This window comes from Sabethes cyaneus, chromosome 1, assembly GCF_943734655.1.
Source record: "Sabethes cyaneus chromosome 1, idSabCyanKW18_F2, whole genome shotgun sequence".
NCBI lineage: Eukaryota > Metazoa > Arthropoda > Insecta > Diptera > Culicidae > Sabethes > Sabethes cyaneus.
The window spans coordinates 40,036,473-40,060,604 of NC_071353.1; the positions used below are offsets into that span (position 1 = coordinate 40,036,473).

Genomic DNA, 24,132 nt, shown 5'->3' on the forward strand with positions numbered 1-24,132 from the left:
GTTAAATAGCCGGTTAAAGAGTCCCCTTGCTTGCGTCGTCAGTCCATCCAACGTTACGAGAGTGGATGAGGACTCGCTATTTCATCGGAAAACCATGCTCTATGTTCGCATTTCGTTTGACTGAATCGTACGTCACCTTAAAGTCAATCTTAAAGGAAACTGATCATGAGTCTAATTATACTAAGTTGTACTCCAAGAAATTGTCTAGTATCTGAAGCAGGATAAACAGCTCACCCGTCGTGGTCCGACCATCACCGATGAAAGATTCCGTAGTCCGATAGTTTTTACATTCGAGTTGCTGCCGTTTTCTAAAAATGGGGCAAATGACGCCATATAACCACTCCTTCAGCAGTTGTTCTTCCGCCCAGATCGTGTCAATGATCCGATGAATTACTCCGTACAACCACTCGATCCACACTTTGAGTAGTTTCGACAGGAAACCGTCCTTCTCGGCAGACTTGCCGTTTTTCTGCACTCTAATGGCTCCCTTAACCTCTTCTGGTATTGGTGACTTCAAAGCTTGTTTCCCGCTCATGATTCTTATCTTATTCCTACTATTTTCACCATTTAACAGCTACTTCACTACTACCGAGAGCCTGGTGGCTCTTGCGGTTTCAAGAATCCTCTCCATCGTACTCGGTCCTGTGCTACTCGTCGCCAATTCGTAGCACGTTTCGACAAACGCAAGTCGGCTTCAATCTGGTCGAGCCATCTAACTCCTTTATTCCTGGTGCCGGTAGGGTTCTTGAAGAGGAGAGATTTCACTGCACCGGTCTTCCGGTGCGACGTAGTCGGTCCACCGTAGCCTACCAATTTTCGCTAGATGTGCGATGGGAATCTCTCCAAGTCCCTGCAACGCGTGGTTCAACGCCTGCACGACTCTCCGCTATTCGCGTGTACTCTGCCAAAAATAGTCCACAACATCTTTTGTTTAAATGCGGCAAGTGTACGTATGTCTTCCGTAACTTAAGTTACAGTCTCAAGTCCGTAGAGGACTACGGGTCTAACCAGCGTTTCGTACATTGTGAGCTTTGTGCAGCGGCGAATGCTCGTTAATGGAAACGTCTTGAGGATAAAGTAGGCTCGGCTTCCAGCCTGAATGCGTCGTTGAATCTGCTTAGTTATATTATTGTCGGTGGTGACCAGAGATCCCAAATATACGAACTTATCAACCTCTTCCAGTTCATTGCCGTCAATATTCATTGTCCGTGGGAGGCAATCGTTGTTTCGTTTGGAGCCTCTTTGTACCATATATTTGGTTTTCGACACATTTATTTGTAACGCAATCCTCTTAGCTTTCGTTTTTAGTCTGCCGTAGATTGTCTCCACCGTTCCAAGGTTTCTAGTAATGTTGGTTAGGTCGTCTGCGAGCGCTAGGAGTTGGTTACTCTTGCTGAAGATCGTTGCTCTCATTTCGATACCCGCTCGCCGGATTACACCTTCAGTAGCGATGATGAATAACATACAGGACAGTTCCGCAACCCACATCCACTATAACATCCCCTTCCCGCAACCCACTGCCCGATTCGAAACGACTCAAGAGTGCCCCCGAAAAACGCACGTGACAAATCACTCGCTCCAGGCTAGCTTTGATCAACCACATCAGTTCGCGATCGACTGTATCGTATGCTGCCCTGAAATCGCATGCTACTATTGTTCAAATTATTCTGTCACAATATATCGCTTTCAAATCTTCATTGTATTTTTAACAAAGGTAACTCTCCATTATGATTCAAAATTTAGCGGCTTTTGACTACCCTGTCGCCTCTATAATCTATAGTCTTTGTAGGTGCGAGCCCCACTTGCCATTGCACAACCCAAGATATTTTTGGTGTATATGGAAATTTTTCAGTTGATCCAATCAATTATTATTCGCATCAGGCAAATCCTACTGCATTCTTCCATAAATCACTAGCAAACAGCGTGAAATAAACGAAAATCTGGCACAACTTGAACAGCTGGAAATATTAAGGTATTCGAAATGTACTTTCAACTCAAAACAAGACAGAGATCAGTGTGTAGTATACTTTGTAACTGTAGAGAAATACGTAAATTTTCAGCCTGAAAACTTTATCAAATTATACTGTTGGCAGAAAAGTTTGACTTTATAATACGCTTTCATACCTACCATGCAGAATAATTCTTTGACTGTAACCTGTTACGAACGAACAACAAAGTTCTGACAAAACCCAAGCTCAGCGACGCTGATTTCATTCGCACAGTGTATTGCTCTCCATCAAATTTGCGTTTTCCGTTTGAGCAACCGCAGCGGCAAGCACTTTTGCGGGAAAATCTTCACTCTCTCTCCCCAGCAACGCTACATCAGCGCTAGATGGAAATATATTGCAAAGCCATTTTCCCGAACCAAACGAGTACCTGGTGCCGTTCGTTAAGAACGCGGTTTTAATTAAAAATTCTAATTTCGAATCTTACTTTTCTGTTGCCTGTTTTTCACTGCTTCACTTTCGTCGACGACGACGAGCAGAGACACCGGAAACGCCCCGTAACTGTGAGCTGCACAACGACACCGTTCCAGAGGTGGTTTGCCAGGCCGGCAATGATGGTGGCCTGTCACAGAGCTTTCTGCTGGAGGTGATTGGTGGGGCGGTACCGTCTGCTTTCAACCTGGACTACACCCGGAGCCCGCCGACCGAGGTCGACAACGAAATTTCCACTATGAATGATCAGGTGAGTTGGTAGTTGTTGTTGGCCAGTAGAGAACAGCCTTTGACTTTGACTTTTCCGGAACAATGAAGTAAAACCAATCACTACAAAAGCACATTAGTGGTAATGACTGAGCAGGGGATAAATAACTGCCGTCGACAGATGCCGTGATGAGATTTTGTCTGCCTTTACTTTGAAGAACGGACCCGCAGTGCTCTCCGTAACCATCAACACTCAACAGTCGCCACCGTAGCAATTATGCGTAATAGCAATCTAATTACTTTGCCATGTCAACCAGAGTGGCTTCGTGCTTTCATTTCAGACTTTCAATTTATTCGGCTGTTTGTCCTGCCAGGGACATGCTTGTTTTTCCATTTTCCTCCAAGTGCAAGATCCGACCTACACCAGGAGCAGCTTTTGAAGATGGCTTAAAATAACACCGCCATTTGTCGGCAACCATACACAAGTGCCACTTAGTCACGATATGCAAAGCGGTACGTGTGATTGCCTACATACGTATAGGTTCTGAATGTATGTTTGTGTTGAATTTGAATCCGCTTCAGGGATGCACACATGTTTCAGAACATGCAAACAACAGCGTTAGAGGGTGCTCCATCAAAATCCACTCGGCACGACGACGCTCGCTCGGTTGAAACTGACGGCGACGGAACTAGGTACTTGTGTTGGCTTGGATCCGCGCTGATGAAGATCCAGTTTAATTTGGCCAAAGGAAGTACGCTTTTGCGGGTGGTGTTGCGTTGCGAGCGACTTAATCGCTATTTCGCATTCACTCTGCATGCTGTGTCCCGTACATTCCTTTTTTGTCGCCGTTTGTTACTTCGTTCGAGCCTGCCTCCAGCCTGGAGTTTTGGTGCACCACGACTGAAGAGGAGCACCGCCACTGCTGCTGTCCCGAACAAGTGCTTACTGTAGCTCACGAAACTTGACCCAGAATAGGAGACGATCGCTGTGCCGAGCAGGTTGGAAACGATTTGTTACGTTTCGGTTGGGTTTCTTGATGGGACACCATGCATGCTTGCGGTTAAGTGGTTTTTTTTTCTTATGCTCTTTGTGTGAATGGAGAAGTAACACGAGGAAAAAACTGGTTTGAGGCATTTTGTGGAAATTTCGATGACAAAATTTAATTAGGTATCAGCATTCGTAGTTCAAGTGGCAGATTAATTATCACAGTTACTAGCTTTTAAAAAAATATAGGGGAAAGTAATCAACAGTGAGTCAACGGAAATAGCCATAAACTATTATTACCTGGAAAGTGAAGTTTGTGAATCTATGTTACGTTTTCCAACTGAAAAAAAAATTGTTATATTTAGCCTATCTGCTATGACATAGCAAATAGTGTGAAAGCCTTAATAACCGTCACGAAGAATCTCCCAAGTCTTATTCGTTTAACCAGTTGCAGGCGACTGACTCGGCTCAGCAGTCAGGTCTTTGACCGCGGTCGATGATTACCGACACGATTACGCATCTACTCCTCTGATTCTATTCTCATTTAAAGCGACAGTAGCAGAATCGTTGCCGAGATGGTAATTGCACGAGGCATGTTATAATGCTGGGATACCAAGGGCATACAACCCTCACAAATAGGTATAGGAATCACTTTGTGTGTGGTTTGTAACGTTCCACAACCTCATTTACTTTTCTCAGAGGTAGCCGAACCGATTGCGATGATCTTATTAGGACAATCGATTTTTTCCTGCAACATGTCAGCAGCAAACAAAGCTCTAGCGATGTTCCTTCACACCTGAAGTGTCTCCAAATGGATCAATGGGCCATGGTGAATGACGGAGCGCAAAGCGTAAGAAGCGGCGTTTAATCGTATACTCAATCGTAGCCATTCCGTTTTAATAATACGGATACCAGACAAGGGGCCGTATTTGAGAGTTGAACGGATGAGTGAGCAGTATGATGCTTTAACAGCTGGAAGATTAACGGTCCCAAATGACTACCGGATACACTTATTTGTTACTGTGATATACGTAGGTACGAAAATGTTAGCTGAGCGATATTGAATATCATATAGGACAGTCCATCCCCTGTCCACAACCCTCTGCGCGAGTCAAAAGGACTCGAGAGCGCACCCGAAATGCTCACATCACTTGCTCCAGGGTAGCTTTGATCAGCCGCGACCAGACTTCCTGAAATCTCGCGAGCAGAGAGAAGAGACAACGAGCTTTGCTCTATTTAGTTTCGTATCTCATGCAATCAATGCGTGCTATGTGCAACATACGACCGTCGCTAAAGGGAAGCGAGCGAGACTTCGTTTCGATACGTGGACTTTTCGATGCGACGTACTTTACGATGTCTCGTCGCTTGTCAGGTCCAGCGAGCAGCAACAACATCGTGCACCTGAAACAGCTCGTGTACTTTTTCTCGTGAGCTCGTCTCGCGTACCCTAGATAGATTGACTTTCTGCGCAAAGCGAGATATCTAAATGTGTAGCTGTTTTCCAAGCTTTATTCAAGGTAACGTTCTGACATGAGCTAGCTTATCTCTGATATAGGGTAATGCACAGAATGCTGAATGTTTAAATAATTTAGGTGGTGTAAACAAAGGAGCACGTTTAACTATAATTCTAGTCAACGTTTTGTGTCTATAAATGAATCGATGCTTATGATATTAAATGCCAAATTTATACAGTGGTATTACGATTTTGACATGCCTCAGCACGGACTGATTTTATTAATAAAAGTATTCGCTTTTGTCAACAAAAAGTATCTCGCTTCCAAAAATATGCTTAAACATCAAGCAGTTTCTGCATACATGTTCAAAATGATGCCGTCAATATGTACACGAAAAAAAGTTTGTTGTAGAATGTTTCGAAAAGTAATGTTTTTATTGACGTAGGACTACATCTTGCCGCAGAGTTTAAAAACTTGCACATACTAATGTCATCATTTTGAGTCATTTTGAACATGTATGCAAAAATTGATTGATGTTTAAGCATATTTTTGTATGCGAAATATTTCGTGTTGCCAAAAACGAATACGTTTGCTGCCAATATCAGTCCGTGCCAAAATCGAGGCATGCCAAAATAGAACCATGCCAAAAACGAAATCCCACTGTATTAAGAAAACCAATGAAACATAATTCCAAAATGTAAAGAGATAAGTTCATAATCACTTCGCCTCTCCTCTCCTAGACCCAACTTCTCGCTACATTTCTTTTATCTGATGGTTCGGTAATTGCAACAACTTTGCAGTCATCAGATCCATATATGTATGACGTTTAAAAATCAACGCACAAGATGGGATCCACAATGCAATAAAAAAATAAAAATTTACGAATACCGAATGCTTTTTTATATGAGGGGAAAGGGGTGTAAGTGACAAAATTGAAAAAAATCGAGATAATGGTAGGAAACGATACTTTGAGTATGGTTTTATGCATGTCAGAAAATTCACGTCAAAATTTTACCGTTTAATGACTTTTTTAAAAACATGAGAAAAACGAGCAAAATAAAAGTTGGTTTTCGTTTGGAAGGAAAGCACTATCTGAGCAATTCTAGTCCAACTAACAAAACGGTTTGTCTCGAATATTTTTTAATGTAATGAAAGTTTGCTGATATGTTAGATGCCATACAAGGATTCATGTTCCTCGAAATTTAATTATTTTCGTCAAGAGTAACTTTTCAAAAGGGCGTATGAGATGAGATTTTTTTAAAATATCGTATCTCGGAAACCACTTCTTTGTTAAAAATGACGTCAACGGAAAAGTTATAGGAAATTAAGTATATTTTCGGAAAAAATACACTGAAAGAAAAAACTTTTCAAAATCAAAACAAAAATCATTAAACTTGAATTATCAAAACATGCTCCTTCAGATTTATCTCATTTTTATTAAAGATAGCTTAAAACATGTTCTAAAATATCTTTCGGTTTTTTTAGATCTGAAAATTTTTTCAAAAATATCAAAATTTTACTTTTTTTGTAAAACCAAAACAAAATCAAATGCTAAGAATTATCATTTATGTCATTTTAACTTTTTTAGGCCCAGCCGTTCTGCCATTACTTATATTTTATGAAGTTTTTGTCCTTCCGATGTGAGCAATTGAAGGGGGGGGGGCAATATGATTTTTTTAATCAAGCAAAAAAAAGCGTTGTAGGGGTTACATACAATTTAAATTCTAAAAAAATCGATGTCTAATAACGTTTCCGTTTCCGAAAAAAGTAATTTCTTCGATTACTGAGATTATGGCAACTAAAAGATGATGATACATAAACTAGTGCTTGAAAAAATTCAGAACTATTTTCTAAATCTTAAAAATGAATGTCACTTAAACACCATTTCCGAAGACCGCAACGTTTTAGAGAGTCAGCAGCGCAAGATACAGCCCACACGAATATATAAAATGTATGGTAGCAAAACGTAGTGAAACAATTCTATACTATTTTACATACTATCGGCCAGGTTGCTATTACTCAAACAATTTTCCCGAAGAAAGTAATATTTTTGGTAACTCGTACCATGATATGTAAAGTATACGAATATACGCTAGAGCCGACCAATGAGAAAATTCTGAATTATTGTTTATACCATCTTGAAGGTGACAGTCACTTGTATAAACTTCTCGAAGACCATTACTTTCTAAGTAATCAGTAGTGTAAGTTACAGCCTATACAGTAATATTACATATACAGTAACGCCACGTAGTGAGACAATTCTGCATTATTGTCTATACCATCTGCAAGGCTGCTATTACTTATCAACTTTCCCTAAGAAAGTAATATCTGAGGTTACATGGATTATAATCTATAGCAAATAAAACGAGCTCGCATGTACACTAGCGCCGCACGTTGAGAATATTCTGAACTATTTTCAGTGCCATCTCTGAGATGACAGTCATTTGAACAACCTTCCCGAAGATAAGATACCGACTATACAAGAATATTACATATGCACTAGCACCACCTAGTGAGAAAATCCTGAACTGCTACCGCTGGCCCGCTTACCTACCTTTCAATGAAGATGATTGTAATATGATTCCAAGATATGCACTTGCACCTTTTTCACTCTAAGTAGTAATTCCTTATAATCGCTTGGAATGAAAGGGATACAAGTGCATAACTTGGAAGGAAAGGGGTGTAAGTGCAAATAACATTTTCAAAAATTTCTTATAAATTACGAAAATCAAAGTGCTTTTCCAAGATTTCAATAGAATTTAATAAAGAAATGTTAACACAACCATAGTGCGTCATTAGTTTTGTATTATTTGACCTGACGAATTTTCTAGATGATGTTAACTTTGGAGCTGATTTTCTCGAAATTCACTTTTTGTCACTTACGCCCCTTTCCTTCTGACCCACTCATATAAATACAGTAGGATTTCAAATTTGACAACAAAAGCGTCTCGCCTATGTTGTTAAAATCGAGACCCTTTTTGTTATGGAAAAATTCAGCAAAAATGAGTCAAAAATGGGCTAAATAAAAACAATTAATGATTTAGTTACGATTGCAACAATTTTATACTCGAGAAGCCCGACAAGAGTTACAGTTTCAAACTTTTTTTCGTGCACATACTGACGTCATTTTGAGCATGTACCTAAGCCGAAAATGATTGATATTTAAGCATATTTTCTAAAGTGAAATACTTTTGTTGCTAACTTCGGTCCGTGTCAAAATCGAGATCCCACTGTACATAAATTTATATTCGATTTTTAAGCTTAAATAACTCAAGATGGATTTTTTCATGAGTAATACTGATTTTGGGTGCTATCCGGAAATATTATAACAGTTCGTTGGGAAATTAACGACATCAGGTTTTATTAACCTTCTGCTAAGGTACCCCAATCTCAACGATTACGCTGATGTGGAAGTCTGCTGGACACCTAAACTTAACTATACAGTTGGATTTCGAATTTGGCAACAAATGCGGGTCGCCTATGTTGCCAAAATCGAGACCCTTTTTCGATTTGAAAAAATTTAATGTAAACGCTCTAGAAATTGACAAAATATCATTAATCCTTTGCAACCATTTAAAAAGTCCGCCAAGAGCTATCCGTCCGGTGCAAATAAGTCATTGGCACCCTGCGGTACGACGTAGTCCTACGGAAATAAAGATATTATTGTTCGAAACCACATAATTTTTTTTTCATGAACATACTGAAGGCATCATTTTGTCGTCATTTAAAGCATGTATGCAGAAACTGAATGATATTTAAACATATTTTTGGAAGTGAAATACCTTGTGTTGCCAAAAACGAATACTTTTGTTGCCAAAATCGAGGCATGCCAAAATCGAACCATGCCAAATTCGAAATCCAACTGTATATAGCGTATCTGTTGCAATTGTCTGATTTCTGATGTTTCTCAGACTACAACCTCAGCCGCAGAAGGTAAACTTTCAAGCACTATTTGCGTCCAATCTGTCCAATCTACTTGCCTAATTAACTATTCTATACGCGCCAGATTGCAGAAAAAACGACGACGATCGACGAAAGAAAAAAAAAGTACAAGGTATACAGCCCTAAGGGTTGTACGAAAGGGTGACGTAGGACTATATCAGATCATTAGATCAAAGAGTAATGTAAACTGCATTTCTGGCATATTTATAAGAATCTGTCAGTGCCATTGTTTAATTGCCTCTAAAAACCCCCACATGCAAGGGGTCGGACACTCCGCACATTGTGCCGCGGCACTCTAGAGATATCAAGCGGCACACCTCCAGTTCAATTTTACATATAAAATTGGAGCACTGCTAGTTGTCAAAATCATCTCACACGGTTGCCAGGTCTAACGAATTTAACAAATTTTGCAGCTCAGCACTTTCGGTACAGCATCGGCACAGTTCGGCCCGTCTCAAGTCGCCTAACATAAAAACGGCTGTGCCGAGTGACCGACCACTTACCCACATGCCGAATTTGATTCATTTGCTTAATTAGTTCTCGAGTTATGAGGAAATTTGTATTTGATTTGCATAGGAGGCGGATAAAAGACGGATGGGTAGACCATAGAAAAAATTCCTGCCTTCTAAAACCCCCACATGCCATACTTGGTTCCTTTTGCTTGATTAATTCTCGAGTTATGAGGAAATTCCCCACTCCTCAAGAGCATGCGGGTTTCAATTCACCACAGAAAAAAAATGCCTCCAAAATCTCCCACATGCCAAATTTGGTTCCATTTGCTTGATTAGTTCGAGATTTATGAGGAAATTTGTATTTTATTTGTATGGAAGCCACCCCTCTTAGAAGGGTAAGGGGTCTCAGTACGCCATGGAAAAAATTCTTCCTTCTAAAACCCCCACATGCCAAATTTGGTTCCATTTGCTTGAATAATTCTTGAGTTATGAGGAAATTTGTATATTATTTGTATGGGAGCCCCCCCCCTCTTAGGAGGGCAAGGGGTCTCAGCACACCATGGAAAAAAATCCTACCTTCTTAAACCCCCAAATGCCAAATTTGGTTCCATTTGCTTGATTAGTTCTCGAGTTTTGAGGAAATTTGTGTTTCATTTGTATAGGAGACCCCCCCCCCCCTCTTACACCCTCCATAAAATTGCGCTCTCATCCCCTCCATAAAATTGCTGATAATTTTATCTATCTAACGACACATAAATTGTTCAGTTTCGTTCAGTGGTTTAGTAGTTATTAGCATTTGAAATCTTTCATTCAAACGTTACACTTCTATTTTCGTATTCACAAAGTGCTACCCAGTCCCAGTATAGTAAACAAAAACGTAGTCCTACGTCAAAAACCCAGGCTTTACCCAGCAGCACAAAATGTAACACACGACATGCGATAAGCAGCGCGACAAGCACACGAGCAGTCTCGCGAGATCAAGCGCACGAGCTGTCTCACGTAGGATGCCATATAAATATCTCGTTCAACTTGTAAAGCGACGAGAAAACTTTGAACGCACCCCGCTGGTTAACGAAGGAGAAGCAAAAGAGCAAACAACAAATCGTACGTGACATAGGGTAAGGAATGCACCGCTTAAGCAAAACATCATTTTGCAGAGCAACGGCGTGTTTGTTCCACGTTTATCAACTTCTAGAAGACTTTGGGATCTTTTTTACACTTACTCCTGGTGAAATTTCCTAACAAAAACCAGTATTTTTTGTTATTTTTGACGATTTTTGGCAAGAGTCAAAATCATTATGTGAGGCAGAACGCCAAAGCCCGTGGACAAAACGCACCAAGTTTGCCCAGTTAGGCGTTAAACGCAACCAAAAAATTTACCATCCAATCACGTGTTGTATAAACTCCTAAAACTAGGCTGCCGCAATGGTGGAAGCGTTCCTTATAGCGTTTGTTACATACGCTTGTTTGCTGGGATACAATGGGTTCATATCTCAACATAATTGGCAATAAAATTTAATCATCTACTATTCCCCAACTGATTGTGATGAAATATTGTAAGTTAAACAATGTACAATTAGGTTTAAGGCAAATTCTAAGTCCTATACAATACATAATATTGCTACATTTTTAATAAATAATGCGAAACAAAAGATGTACTGCAAATAAAAAATATTTTATAACTGTTCGATCCCCCTGTGATGCATTCTACCCCTGTTTTGTATTTTGAAGTTTTTTGCAATATATGTGAAAAATATGCATAGTTAATGCCGTTTTTGTGATGAATCAACGAGTATGACAGTATATCAATTAGATAGACTGTATTTATTATGAAATTTGCATACCGACTAGTGATAAAAGCTTAAGAGAAACCCGTGATATCTTACATGTGGAATGAGATCGCAGATAATCGCTTGATTTTATTGGATGTGGCTATGTTTGATGCTTTTACATTCTACACAATTATGAATTAGCGTGTTTTACACCAAAATAAAATGCGCATTCATAATTTTACCAAATAGTTTCCGCGTTTTTAGGCAATTAATAGCATAGGACATTCTACCCCCCCGGTGCGTTCTGGACAGTCTTACCCTAGGTTGTCGCATCGCTTGCAGATAGAAATACTGTGTGCGAGAGTAAAAATAACGAAACAGAGGCGTGCGCACAGAAAGTCTGGCCGCGACAGTTTGTCCAGAAAACCGTATCCGGACGAACAAAAAAGATTCGCACAGAGTCTGTGGAATTCTTTGCATTGGAATCGTGTGAAGGAATCCCGCAGAGGACTCGCACAGAATGCTTTGCTTACAGAACCAGGATTTTTATATGAGAATCCAAGCGTTGAATCCCCAGGATACCTATAACTCGGTAAGGGAATCGCCTGCATTATGAAATAAGAATACTGGTGTGTTAGTAAGGGTACTCGTGCATCATCTGCCATAGCTGTTCGCGTTCAAATGTGATGTGTGGGCACGTTGTACTTCCGACATTTGTGGAGGATTTGTTGGAGAGTGAAAATTTGATCCGTGGTAGTACGAATCCCCATAGAGTAAGGAGGGGCAAAAGTGCGATGCGGGTAAAAGTGCGATTCAATGATTTATCGGTGCAGATTTAGAGTAAATTGACTACATTGGCATAGATGGGTGACTACTTTGACAGCTTGATTCTAACGTAAACTTTGGTTACTTACGAAGCATAATTGCTGAGTTATATGCAAATGTTATTTTAGGGCGGTTTTGATGTAATTTTTCGTTATACGGCAAATACGATATCAACAGGAGCATACTTGTTGAAAATTTGGAGCAGCGTTTTACGTCACCCACATATCTGTGTTGAAAATAGGGTGAAAAGAATTAATAAAATATATTTCGCTTTTCCGTAATTTAACCTAACCCGGACAAGCACGGACGGGGCAAAAGTGCGATTCATGGACGAGGTAAAAATGTATGGCTAATTATATACAGCTTTTGGCACTATATTACAGATATTAGTAATGGAAGATCTGCAGAAAACTGTGTGCTCTACAGATATTGGCTGGAGGAAAACAATGTTTTTACGTTGATGAAACAAAAAAAAACAAACGTTTGAAAAAGTTTCGATCTAACGGAGGTTGCAATACACCAGCGCAAAATAGGAAAGGTTCAAATTGAGAATATTCCTTACCGAAAAATAACGCAGATTGAAGATAACATGGTTTTGTTAGCTACTGTTGTGCTAATTTCATGGATTCGAGCTTCGCACTTTTGCCCCGCTAGTGGGGTAAAAGTGCGTATCGGCACTTGATCAGAAGAAAGAAGAATTTATTTTGCAAATCACTATTACCGCAGATGATTTATAGTTGAATGTGAAGACATTGTGTTACTGCATCACTGTAAAATATATTATGTTGTTGTCCTTCTTTATATCTCACGAAAATTGATGACAACTTCAAACACCGCACTTATGCCCCGCCCTACTCTATAGCCCACCTGATACTGCCCTACGAGTTACAGAAATCCCTCGAATAACGCGATGGGTGGTGCTGTACGCCCATCACGATATCTAGGCGGTCCATCAACCAGTAAAGTTGATTTTTGGTAGTTGACTAGGTTGTACCACATACTAGCAATGTAAAATAGGAAAAATAAGTTTTTTAATTAGGGTAGATGCTCCATTAGTTGCGCCACTAAGCACAATAAAACTTCATTTTTCTTGTTTATTGAGGTATATGCTTCAATTAATACTTGTGGGATATAAATTTATCAAATAAAAGGTATTTGTCACAAGGCAAGACAATTGCTTTCGTTGTACGAGAAGCATTATAAAGAAAAAAATGAATTTTCCGATTCAATTATATTGTACCAACAGTTGCGCTAATGTTTCCTTAATTAAGTTTGGTGTTCCTTTAATTATGTTATTCCATATACATTGCTAGGTTGCTAAGTGAAAAAACATCGTAGCAAAACTATAGAAATGAGCGCCTGTAGTTGTGCGTTCCAACAGCGCGTATAGTTGTGTTAGATTTTGGAAAATTGGCATTTTAGCAAATAATGCTTTAATTTTAAATGGTGTAGTCTTACTACCAATACTTCTAAGAACCTGTTTTATATAATGAACGTAATTGTTTTATCTAAAATGCTACGGTGATGAAAATATGCATTAATAATGAATAGTAGCGCAACTATTGGATCAACTACCCTACAAAATTATATTTTAAGCTCGGTTAATGCTAGTATTGCGAGTAGATGTGACTAGTTTAAGCCATCAGCAGAAGCCACCAGACAAAAGACGATACGTGGTTCTGTGTGATGTTCATTGTTTTATATATGTTTTATATATTTACTAGCTGACCCGACAAACTTCGTATTGCCACAAATTAACCTGTGTTGTACATAAATCATGAATCTCGGATGATCTTTGTCACAATCTCGAGTTTTGCAAGCCCCCCAGTGGGCGGCGCTTCCGACGGCGGATCACCGGCAACACTCGCGACCGTCTCGTCCTGAATGATCTAGTGTTACTATAGATAGTTTTTGTGGTCTTGTATTGACTAATGTTTTATGGAAGAGTCTCGAATTTCTCGAGTTCGATTAGTTTTTGAGTTTCGCAAAACTTTCTGTTTTATTTGTATGAGAATCCATATCCCCCTACCACAGGGGTGAGAGATCTCTAACTATCGTAAAATGATTTCAAGACTCCAAAATCTCCCACATGCCAAATTTGGTTCCATTTGCTTGATTAGTTCTCGAGTTATGAGGAAATTTGTATTTCGTTTGTATAGGAGCCCCCCTCTTAAAGTTGGGAGGGGTCCTAATTCACCATAAAAAATATTCTTGCCCTCGAAAACTTTCACATGCCAAATTTGGTTTCATTTGCTTAATTAGCTCTCGAGTTATGAGGAAATTTGTATTTCATTTGTATAGGAGCCCCCTCTCCTAAAGTGAGGAGGGGTCCCAGTTCATCATAGAAAAAATTTTTGTCTCCAAAAACACCCACGTGTCAAATTTGGTTCCATTTGCTTAATTAGTTCTCGAGTTATGAGGAAATTTGTATTTCGTTTGTATAGGAGCCCCCCCTCTTAAAGTGGGAAGGGGTTCTAATTCACCAAAGAAAATATTCATGCTCTAGAAAACCTTCACATGCCAAATTTGGTTCCATTTGCTTGATTAATTCTCGAGTTATGAGGAAATTTGCATTTCATTTGTATAGGAGACCCCCTTCCAAAAGTGGAGAGGGGTCCCAATTCATCACAGAAAAAAATTTTGTCTCCAAAAACACCCACGTGCCAAATTTTGTTCCATTTGCTTGATTAGTTCTCGAGTTATGAGGAAATTTGTATTTCGTTTGTATAGGAGCCCCCCCCTCTTAAAGTTGGGAGGGGTCCTAATTCACCATAGAAAATATTCTTGCCCTCGAAAACTTTCACATGCCAAATTTGGTTTCATTTGCTTGATTAGCTCTCGAGTTATGAGGAAATTTGTATTTCATTTGTATAGGAGCCCCCCCTCCTAAAGTGAGGAGGGGTCCCAGTTCATCATAGAAAAAAAATTTGTCTCCAAAAACACCCACGTGTCAAATTTGGTTTCATTTGCTTGATTAGTTCTCGAGTTATGAGGAAAATTGTGTTTCTTTGGTACAGGAGCCCCCCCTCTTAAAGTGGGGAGGGGTCCTAATTTACTATAGAAAATATTATTGCCCTCGGAAACCTTCACATGCCAAATTTGGTTCCATTTGCTTGATTAGTTCTCGAGTTATGAGGAAATTTGTATGGAAGCCCCCCCTTTTAAAAAGGAGAGGAGTTATAATTCCCCTTATAAAGAGGAGAGGGGTCTCAGTTTACCATAGAATATATTCTTGTCACCGGAAACACCCACATGCCAAATTTTGTTCTATTTGCTTGATTAGTTGTTGAGTTATGCAGAAATTTGTGTTTCATTTGTATGAGAGCCCCCCCTTTTAGTGGGGGGAGGGGTTTCTAACCATCACTAAAACCTTTCCTGGCCCCAAAAAACCTCTACATGCATATTTTCATGCCGATTGGTTCAGTAGTTTTCGATTCTATAAGGAACATACGGACAGACAGACAGACAGACAGACAGACAGACAGAAATCCTTCTTTATAGGTATAGATATATATGTTTAAATGTTAATCATGTTTTCATGTTGTAGAACCCCTTGAACAAGATGTCAAATACATCGAAACGCCGGGCATAGAAAAGATAAGGTGTCGTTTTGCTTTGCCAATTGACTGTCCAGCCGAAAAAACCAAATTCGTGATTCTTCAACAGTCGATAGTTCCAAGTTTATAATTCCAAAAATCAACTTTATTGGTTAATGGACAACTAAGAAATCGCCATGGGCGTACACCACCACCCACCGCGTTATTCGGGGGACTATTGTATCTTGCTATTGTGGATAGACGACGCAACAATATCTGCGAGAGTACCTTGTAGCAATGCACTTCAGGTTTGGAGTTTCTGCATTGTTCCGTAAGTGGTTACACTCGTACCTAACACACCGTTGGCTAAGTGTGAAGGTCGGGTCTGAATTTTCCGACTCGTTCTCACACACGTTCTCTGGCGTACCCCCGGGGGAGCAACCTCGGACCACTGCTCTTTTCTCTTTTTGTAAATGAACTGTCAGCTCTCCTGCCATCTGGTTGTCGGTCTTATTATGCCGAAGTATTCATTTAATATGGCTTCCTGCTCGGTTAACAGATGACTGTGAAGTCTGTTCAGTAACAACAGAAGGTCAAATTCCGAAAGCGGAATGTCGGACCAAGGCACAAGCACAGACTAAGACAGTGAAGTGTTTTACTAGCACAGATATCAGTTTGATCATCGTCAGTGCAGCTGCAGCCGAACGAATGTTAAATGAAAATTGAATTAGTTTTTTGTCATTTTTAAAAACTTATTTGCGTTTTTGGAATCATTTATTTCACGATTTCTCAATTTCAGCATAGACGACATAACTTCACACGGTCTGACAATCTTTAAATAAGTTTTTAAAGAAGAAAAACTATCTTTTAAAGGGGAAAAACCGTCACTATCACGAACTAAAGTGTCAGCACTTAACCGATAAGACGTTTTGACGGCTGCCAGGTTCCTTCCTTCCTACTGATACAATCTTTTCCTTTTGCTTACTTTGCTGAAGCAATTAAAATGTAATTTCCATGTAGCCACTATCACGCCACGCTAAGTGCATTTGAAAAACAAAAAAAAAAATACGTTTCATGTTATTCGCAAACCTGAACGCAACAAAATAGCCCGGCACGATTTTTCATTACCGTTTATTGCTCTTTTATATGTTATTCACACAGGCAACATTAGCGCCGCTATTTCGGATTCAGGAACAGCAACCACAGTTTAAGCTGCACAGCTTGGAACCGGGTCGGGACTATCAGCTGCTGGTGTACGCGGTAAATGCAAAAGGCAAGAGTGACCCCCCGTTCGTGATCGACAAAGTGCGGGTCGGATCGGTACTAATTCCACCCTACGGTAAGTGTTTATTTCTGTTTTTGTTCTCTTTTTTTAGCAAATTAGCGATTAAACATTTTCCGCGCTGGAAATCGGTTTGAATGTAATTGTTGCAAAGTCAATCTTTCAGAGTGAAGTTTAAACAGTTTGATAACCTTCAGCTTATTTTATGTCAGTATATGAACCAACGAGGTTGGAAAATATTTCATTTTGTATAGGTATATGTATTTATTTAAGTTCTACAGCATATGTCAATTTACATTTCCGACAGCGCTCGAGGCAAGCATGTTCCGAGTTCGCGAGCCTACGATCCGATGTACGGCGCCGCCGTGGCAAATTTGAAACGACGGCAAGTGATTGACTTAGTCTCTGCTGGTACTGAGTTTTGGTCGATTGAGAAAACTCAAGCCACCCGGAAAAAAAACTTCTGGTCGTCTTTCCATCTCGCCCATCTGCCGAAGCTGTAGAATCGACGGCGACGGAAACTCGACAGCAATTTTAATTTTTCGCAACAGCAATTGAGCGGGATTCGTTACTGCCTTTCCAAGCTGTGTCTTGCTGCAGCATCCAAAAAAGTGTTTCGCATTTTCCCCCAAAGGGAAATAGTTGCTTCGTCATGAGCGAATTTTTTTCCTTAGCGGTGACCTCCGGTCGGGTGAATGTACTGAATCTGATGGGGGTTGCCATATTTCTATCAACCAGCACCAATTGACCTAGATTGGAAATTTGTTTTCCTGGTTTCACAAAAGCTGCAAGAACATTAACCTGATGAAAACGGAAACGAGAATCAATAGTCAACGCTTCAAATGAGAAAGGCTTGAATAAATTTGTCGTAATTCCCTCATCCTGCAATGCTGTCAGCTCTTCGTCTTGCTCGGGAGCTAATCAACTGCTGCTGGGGATTCATTTGTCACAATCACACAAAAGCAAAGCCCTGCCTCTGGCGTATTTGGGAGCTTTGCTTTAGATTTGCTCCTGATTGACTCGGAAGTGCCAGTCACTGCTATATAGCTTGTCTACATCACCGTTCTCCAGGCACAATCGCTACGCTTGCTGCCCAACAGCAGATGTAATTAATTTAAATATTTCATTTCGATGAAGAGAAATGAATTCCGATATTCGATCCCTAACCAGTGGACTGAATATCCGGGCTGCTTTTGAGTCTTCATTTCTACACGGTTTATTCCTCAACAAGACAGGTTAGGTGATGTAATGCTCCTACCCCCGAGCATTGTGGGTTCCCTAAAATGCAAATCAGGTTTTATTTCCCATCTTTTGCCGGAGCATGACTCGACAAGAACGAAACGATGCTCGGGCCCTCCAACCTGATGGGGCTCCCGCCTCAGGACTGTCGGATGATTGAAGGGACAAAAGAAAGTGGCGCTACTTTCTTTTTCTTCTACTTTCTACTGCTGCTGCTGCTACTACTGCTGCTGAATCAATGACTCGATCGATGTTGGTATAAAATCCTCATCAATCTTGTATTCCGTTTGGGCAGCAGAAGCTAGCACCCGCAAAAAAATTAGGCACCACACTTTCCCTTTGAGCAATGCTTAGGAAGCATCTGTCGAAACGGTATGATGGAATAGAAAAATGCGAGTGCTTTTCTTTATTTTGCCCCTACAGAGAGGGGGTGAGGAAACAAAAACCACACTACCGTGAACAGTGAACGTAGCATCATTGGTCGAACTAGCCGAATGAAGTGTTTTAGTAGTTTGGATGGGGGATTTGTTACTCTGAAAAATTGTGTTTCGAAAACTAAGCATTCTACATTTGCTATGTAATGCAAAAAAAATCACAACTTTGCAGAAAAAAAATATAAAAAATGGGGTCTCTTTGGTCTGCAGTACAATGGTTTCGGTTGAATTAATTCTTTTTTTATCGGTTTTAACTTATTGAAACTTTTTTCCATATAAATTCTACTGCAATTTCCGTGCCCCAAGCATTTGACGTAAATTGTTGAAGGTAGTAATAATATTTCCCTACTTAAATGTACTACGATGAAATATTTAATTTTAGAGAATGCGAACAAAAAACTACGAAAACACCTCCCACACCGAAATTGTTACGTAGGAAAAACCGAAAACGTCATCCACGCAAAATCCAATCTGAGCCCCCGCAACGTTTGAGCAAAACGAGTTGATGTTGAAGGTCCTTCTCCCAGAGGAGGCAGGGGGGAGTGGAAGTGGAAGAGCCGAATTGCTTAGCATACCCAATCGAAAGCCGAAACATGATGGATGAATCTGGAGGACGCTTCCTGCTGGAATAGTGTTTGGCTACGATTATAATTTCAAATGCGACCGATGAAATTTATAAACAAGTTACTTGTACCTATCTGACTGAAGAGAGGAAAATATTTTATTTGCGTGCAAAACATCTTTCCGATACAGGAGGAGCACAAGTAAATTGCATATTCAATGTTGGGATAATGGATGACGACAGAATGTTGGCAATAGTTTTTTTTAAGAGTGACAGTATAATAGAGCAAAAACTGTAAAAGCTTTTAGCTCGAACCTTGATAAGCTTGAAAACCAACCAGTGCCAAATTTTATCTGAATATTCCAACGAAAATTGCATCTACTTATTGTGTTCAATGCTTAGCTCAGCTTATAAGCCACCTAGTGGCAGCTTAAATTTACTTATTTTTAGAAACGCCAAACCAACAACACTGACCTCTTTCACTTTTTCTCTCTCTCGCTCTCAACCATATTCGCAGTGGACGAAACCATCATCTCGGAGGACCCCACGCCGGCGGAAACGTCCAACGCCGACAAGCAGAAGCAGCACTCGCAGATGGTGATGTTCGCTGCGGTGGCAGCGGCCGCCGGTGTCATCATAAGCTCGATCATGGTCGCCGGTTTTGTCGCGATATGCCGGCTCAAGCGACCGAAACCGCCGGAACCGCAGGAAGTGCGAAAGCGAATGCGGTAAGTGCAGGCTCTGTTTCCCTTTTGCTTCGGTGGCGGTGGTGGTCGGTGCGGAAGGGGCCCATTTACCCTGGCTCCTGCTGCTGTCCGCTGAGATTCGTTATCTTTCCGATCGTTGTACCAGGCTTGCCGCTGCTGCGGTCAGATGGATGGTCGAATTAAAAGGACTATATTCCAACGCAATTGCTCCGCCTTTAAAATAGAGTCTGTTGTGAGCTTCCAATTCTGTTGCTGGCGATATTTCGGTTCGAATTTTAGACTGCGAAATTCAAATAAAAAATTGTGTTGAATAAGGCAATTGCGGATTCGGAGTTTGGAGTTCTGATTTCGGGTTGTTTAACAAGAAACATGAACCGTCCAGTTAGCTTCGAGGTACGATGCTGGTCTAATAAGCCAGTCGTCGTATGTTCGAATCTCGGCTAGGCGGTGCTTGCAAGATAGAATCAGTAGGATCGTTAAACTGACTTTTGGTCAAAATTTTCCTGTACTCTAACAACCGGCTGCGATGTCTGTTGACATGCAATTTTAATTTTAAATTTTGTCACTTTGACTTTGGATTTTAAATTTTAGGTTTTGGCTTCGAACTATTTCGTATATTGATCGTTCGTATATAGTTGAGAATACTTTTTAGTCAACTATATTGTTTTAAGCCCCTTGGCGTCTACAAGAATTTGTTCGGAACTGTTGTCTTGCACGAAAACAGAGCTGAAAAGATATTTCTGCAGGTAACGTGACGCAGCAATTCTCAAAACGAGGAAAATCAGCGACTGTCTTATCCGGAAATCGTTTTTGAGCGTTTCATTTGCTGCTTTGCGTCAGTTAGTTGCTTGCAATTCATAGTTACATAGTTTCAATTGTATATCTGTCAAGCATGTAAATAGCTGTAAAGTAGAGAGTCGAAAGGAACTAGTAATATGCAGAGGACGTTAGTCAATTGATATTTTAATGCGCTGTCCACATGTTAGTTGTAAGACAATTACTTATACTTCAAATCAATATATCACAATGAATGGTGCTATCAACAATTACGTGGAAATTGATGAATGCGAATCGGTGTTGTAAATGATAACCCAAAATGGTTATTTATTTTGTCGGTTTAATCGTAGTTGTAATCAAGCTTCTTAACCCTTAAATGCGCACGCTGAAAAAATTCATTTATAAAGAAATCTTACTTATCTGAAGGCGGTAAACATAATTTACTCTGGGGATGTTTTTCACTATGTTGTTTTAAAGCAACATTGCGCATTTAAGGGTTAAGTAAGCTAACTTCATCAACTGCATACCAGTTTCAAGCCAGTTACTTAAAGTTGATTACCCAAGTAACAATTCCAAGTTTCATTACGTTAGTATAGTGGTTTTCATGACCAATTTCATAAAACCGCTAATAAAATTATGAGCTCTACCAGAACCGCTACAAAACCGTTTTCTGATCAAGCCCACTCCTCAGAATGTTTTCATAACCTTTATAAGAAACAGGTTATAAGCTCAAGTAGTCGAATCGCGTTTTGCTGAAAGCAGCAATAAAACCGATTAAGCTTTCGCTGCTTGACAGCCACCGCTATAATTCAATGAAGATTTTCGCTCTGGGATTTTTCGACGTAGGACTACGTCTTTGTTCGCTATACTGACACTGAGTAGCACTTTGTGAAAACGAAAATAGAAGTGTAACGTTTGAATGAAAGATGCAAATGCTAATAACTACTAAACTACTAAGCGAAACTGAACAATTTATACGTATACTAGCTGACCCGACAAACTTCGTATTGCCACAAATTAACCTGTGTTGTACATAAATCATGAATCTCGGATGATCTTTGTCACTTCTCGAGTTTTGCAAGCCCCCCAGTGGGCGGCGCTTCCGACGGCGGGTCACCGGCAACACTCGCGACCGGCTCGTCCTGAATGATCTAGTGTTACTATAGATAGTTTTTGTGGTCTTGTTATTGATTAATGTTTTATGGAAGAGTCTCGAATTTCGAGTTGGATTAGTTTTTGAGTTTCGCAAAAATTTCTGTTTTATTTGTATGAGAGTCCATATCCCCCTACCACAGGGGTGAGAGGTCTCTAACTATCATAAAATAAATTCAAGACTCAAAAATCTCCTACATGCTAAATTTGGTTCCATTTGCTTGATTAGTACTCAAATTATAAGGAAATTTGTATTTAATTTGTATGGGAGCCCACCCTCTTAAAAGGGAAAGGGGTCGTAATACACCACAAAAAAAAAATTCTGCCATCTAAAACTCTCACATGCCAAATTTGGTTCCATTTGCTTGATTAGTTCTAAAGTTATGAGCAAATTTGTATTTCGTTTGAATGGGAGCCCCCCCCCCCTCCTAAAAAGGTAAGAAGTCCTAATTCATCATGGGAAAAATGGTTGCCTCCAAAAACACCCACATGCCAAATATGGTTCCATTTGCTTGATTAGTTCTCGAATTATGAGGAAATTTGTATTTCATTTGTGTAGAAGCCCCCCCTCTTGAAGTGTGGAAGGATCCTAATTCACCGTAGAAAATATTTTTGCCTCCAAAAACCTCCACATGCCGAATTTGGTTCTATTTGCTTGATAAGTTCTCGAGTTATGGGAAAATTTGTATTACATTTGTATTGGAGCCTCCCCTCTTAATGTGGGAAGAGGTCCTAATTCATCACAGAAAAAAATCTTGCCTCCAAAAACACCTACACGCCAAATTTGGTTCCATTTGCTGGATTAGTTCTCGAGTTATGAGGAAATTTGTATTTCGTTTGTATAGGACCCCCCCTCCTAAAGTGGGGAGGGGTCCCAATTCATCATTGAAAAAAAAATTGTCTCCAAAAACACACACATGCCAAATTTGGTTCATTTCGCTTGATTAGTTCTCGAGTTATGAGGAAATTTGAATTTCATTTGTACAGGAGCCCCTCCTCTTAAAGTGGGGAGGGGTCCTAATTCAATATAGTAAATTTTCTTGCTCTCGAAAACCTTCACATGCCAAATTTGGTTGCATTTGCTTGATTAGTTCTCGAGTTATGAGGAAATTTGTATGGAAGACCCCCCTCTTAAAGGGGAGAGGAGTTATAATTCCTCTTATAAAGAGGGGAGGGGTCTCAATTCACCATAGAATAAATTCTTGTCACCAAAAAAAACACCCACATGCCAAATGTTGTTCTATTTGCTTGATTAGTTCTCGAGTTAGGAGGAAATTTGAATTTCATTTGTACAGGAGCCCCCCCTCTTAGAGTGGGGAGGGGTCCTAATTCACCGTAGAAATATTTCTTGCCCTCGAAAACCTTCACATGCCAAAGTTGGTTCCATTTGCTTGATTAGTTCTCGAGTTATGAGGAAATTTGTATGGAAGCCCCCCCCCTCTTAAAGGGGAGAGGAGTTACAATTCCCCTTATAAAGAGGGAGGGGTCTCAACTTACCATAGAATAAATTCTTGTCACCGAAAACACCCACATGCCAAATTTGGTTCTATTTGCTTGATTAGTTCTCGAGTTATGAGGAAATTTGTATTTCATTTGTATAGGAGCCCCCCCTCCTAAAGTGGGGAGAGGTTCTTATTCATCATAGAAAACATTCTTGCCTCCAAAAACACCTACATGCCAAATTTGGTTCCATTTGCTGGATTAGCTCTCGAGTTATAAGGAAATTTGTATTTCGTTTGTATAGGAGCCCCCCCCTCTTAAAGTGGTGAGGGGTCCCAATTCATCATAGAAAAAAATTTTGTCTTCCAAAAAAAAAAAACACATGCCAAATTTGGTTCCATTTGCTTGATTAGTTCTCGAGTTATGAGGAAATTTGAATGGAAACCCTCCCTCTTAAAGGGGAGAGGAGTTATAATTCCCCTTATAAAGAGGGGAGGGGTCTCAAATTACCCTAGAATAAATTCTTGTCACCGAAAACACCCACATGCCAAATTTGGTTCTATTTGCTTGATTAGTTCTCGAGTTATGCAGAAATTTGTGTTTCATTTGTATGGGAGCCCCCCCTCTTAGTGGGGGGAGGGGTCTCTAACCATCACTAAAACCTTTCTTGGCCCCAAAAACCTCTACATGCAAATTTTCACGCCGATTGGTTCAGTAGTTTTTGATTCTATAAGGAACACAGGACGGACAGACAGAAATCCTTCTTTATAGGTATAGATTTATCTATCGAATAAAATGACCAGCAATTTTATAGGGGTGTAAGAGAGCAATTTTAAGGAGGGCGTAAGAGGGGGCTCCTGTACAAATGAAACACAAATTTCCTCAAAACTCTAGAACTAATCAAGCAAAAAGAACCAAATTTGCCATG

At 40.0% G+C, this 24,132-nt stretch overlaps 1 protein-coding gene across 1 annotated transcript in view; it reads left to right on the plus strand.

The window, feature by feature from the left end:
• Positions 1-24,132, plus strand: part of LOC128745603 (hemicentin-1) — a 149,410-nt gene that overhangs the window by 83,139 nt on the left and 42,139 nt on the right. Inside the window, exons 12-14 of the mRNA XM_053842681.1 lie at positions 2,486-2,688; positions 16,773-16,950; positions 19,646-19,856. Of these exons, the coding sequence (XP_053698656.1) occupies positions 2,486-2,688; positions 16,773-16,950; positions 19,646-19,856 (592 nt within the window). The remainder of the gene's footprint in view (positions 1-2,485; positions 2,689-16,772; positions 16,951-19,645; positions 19,857-24,132) is intronic.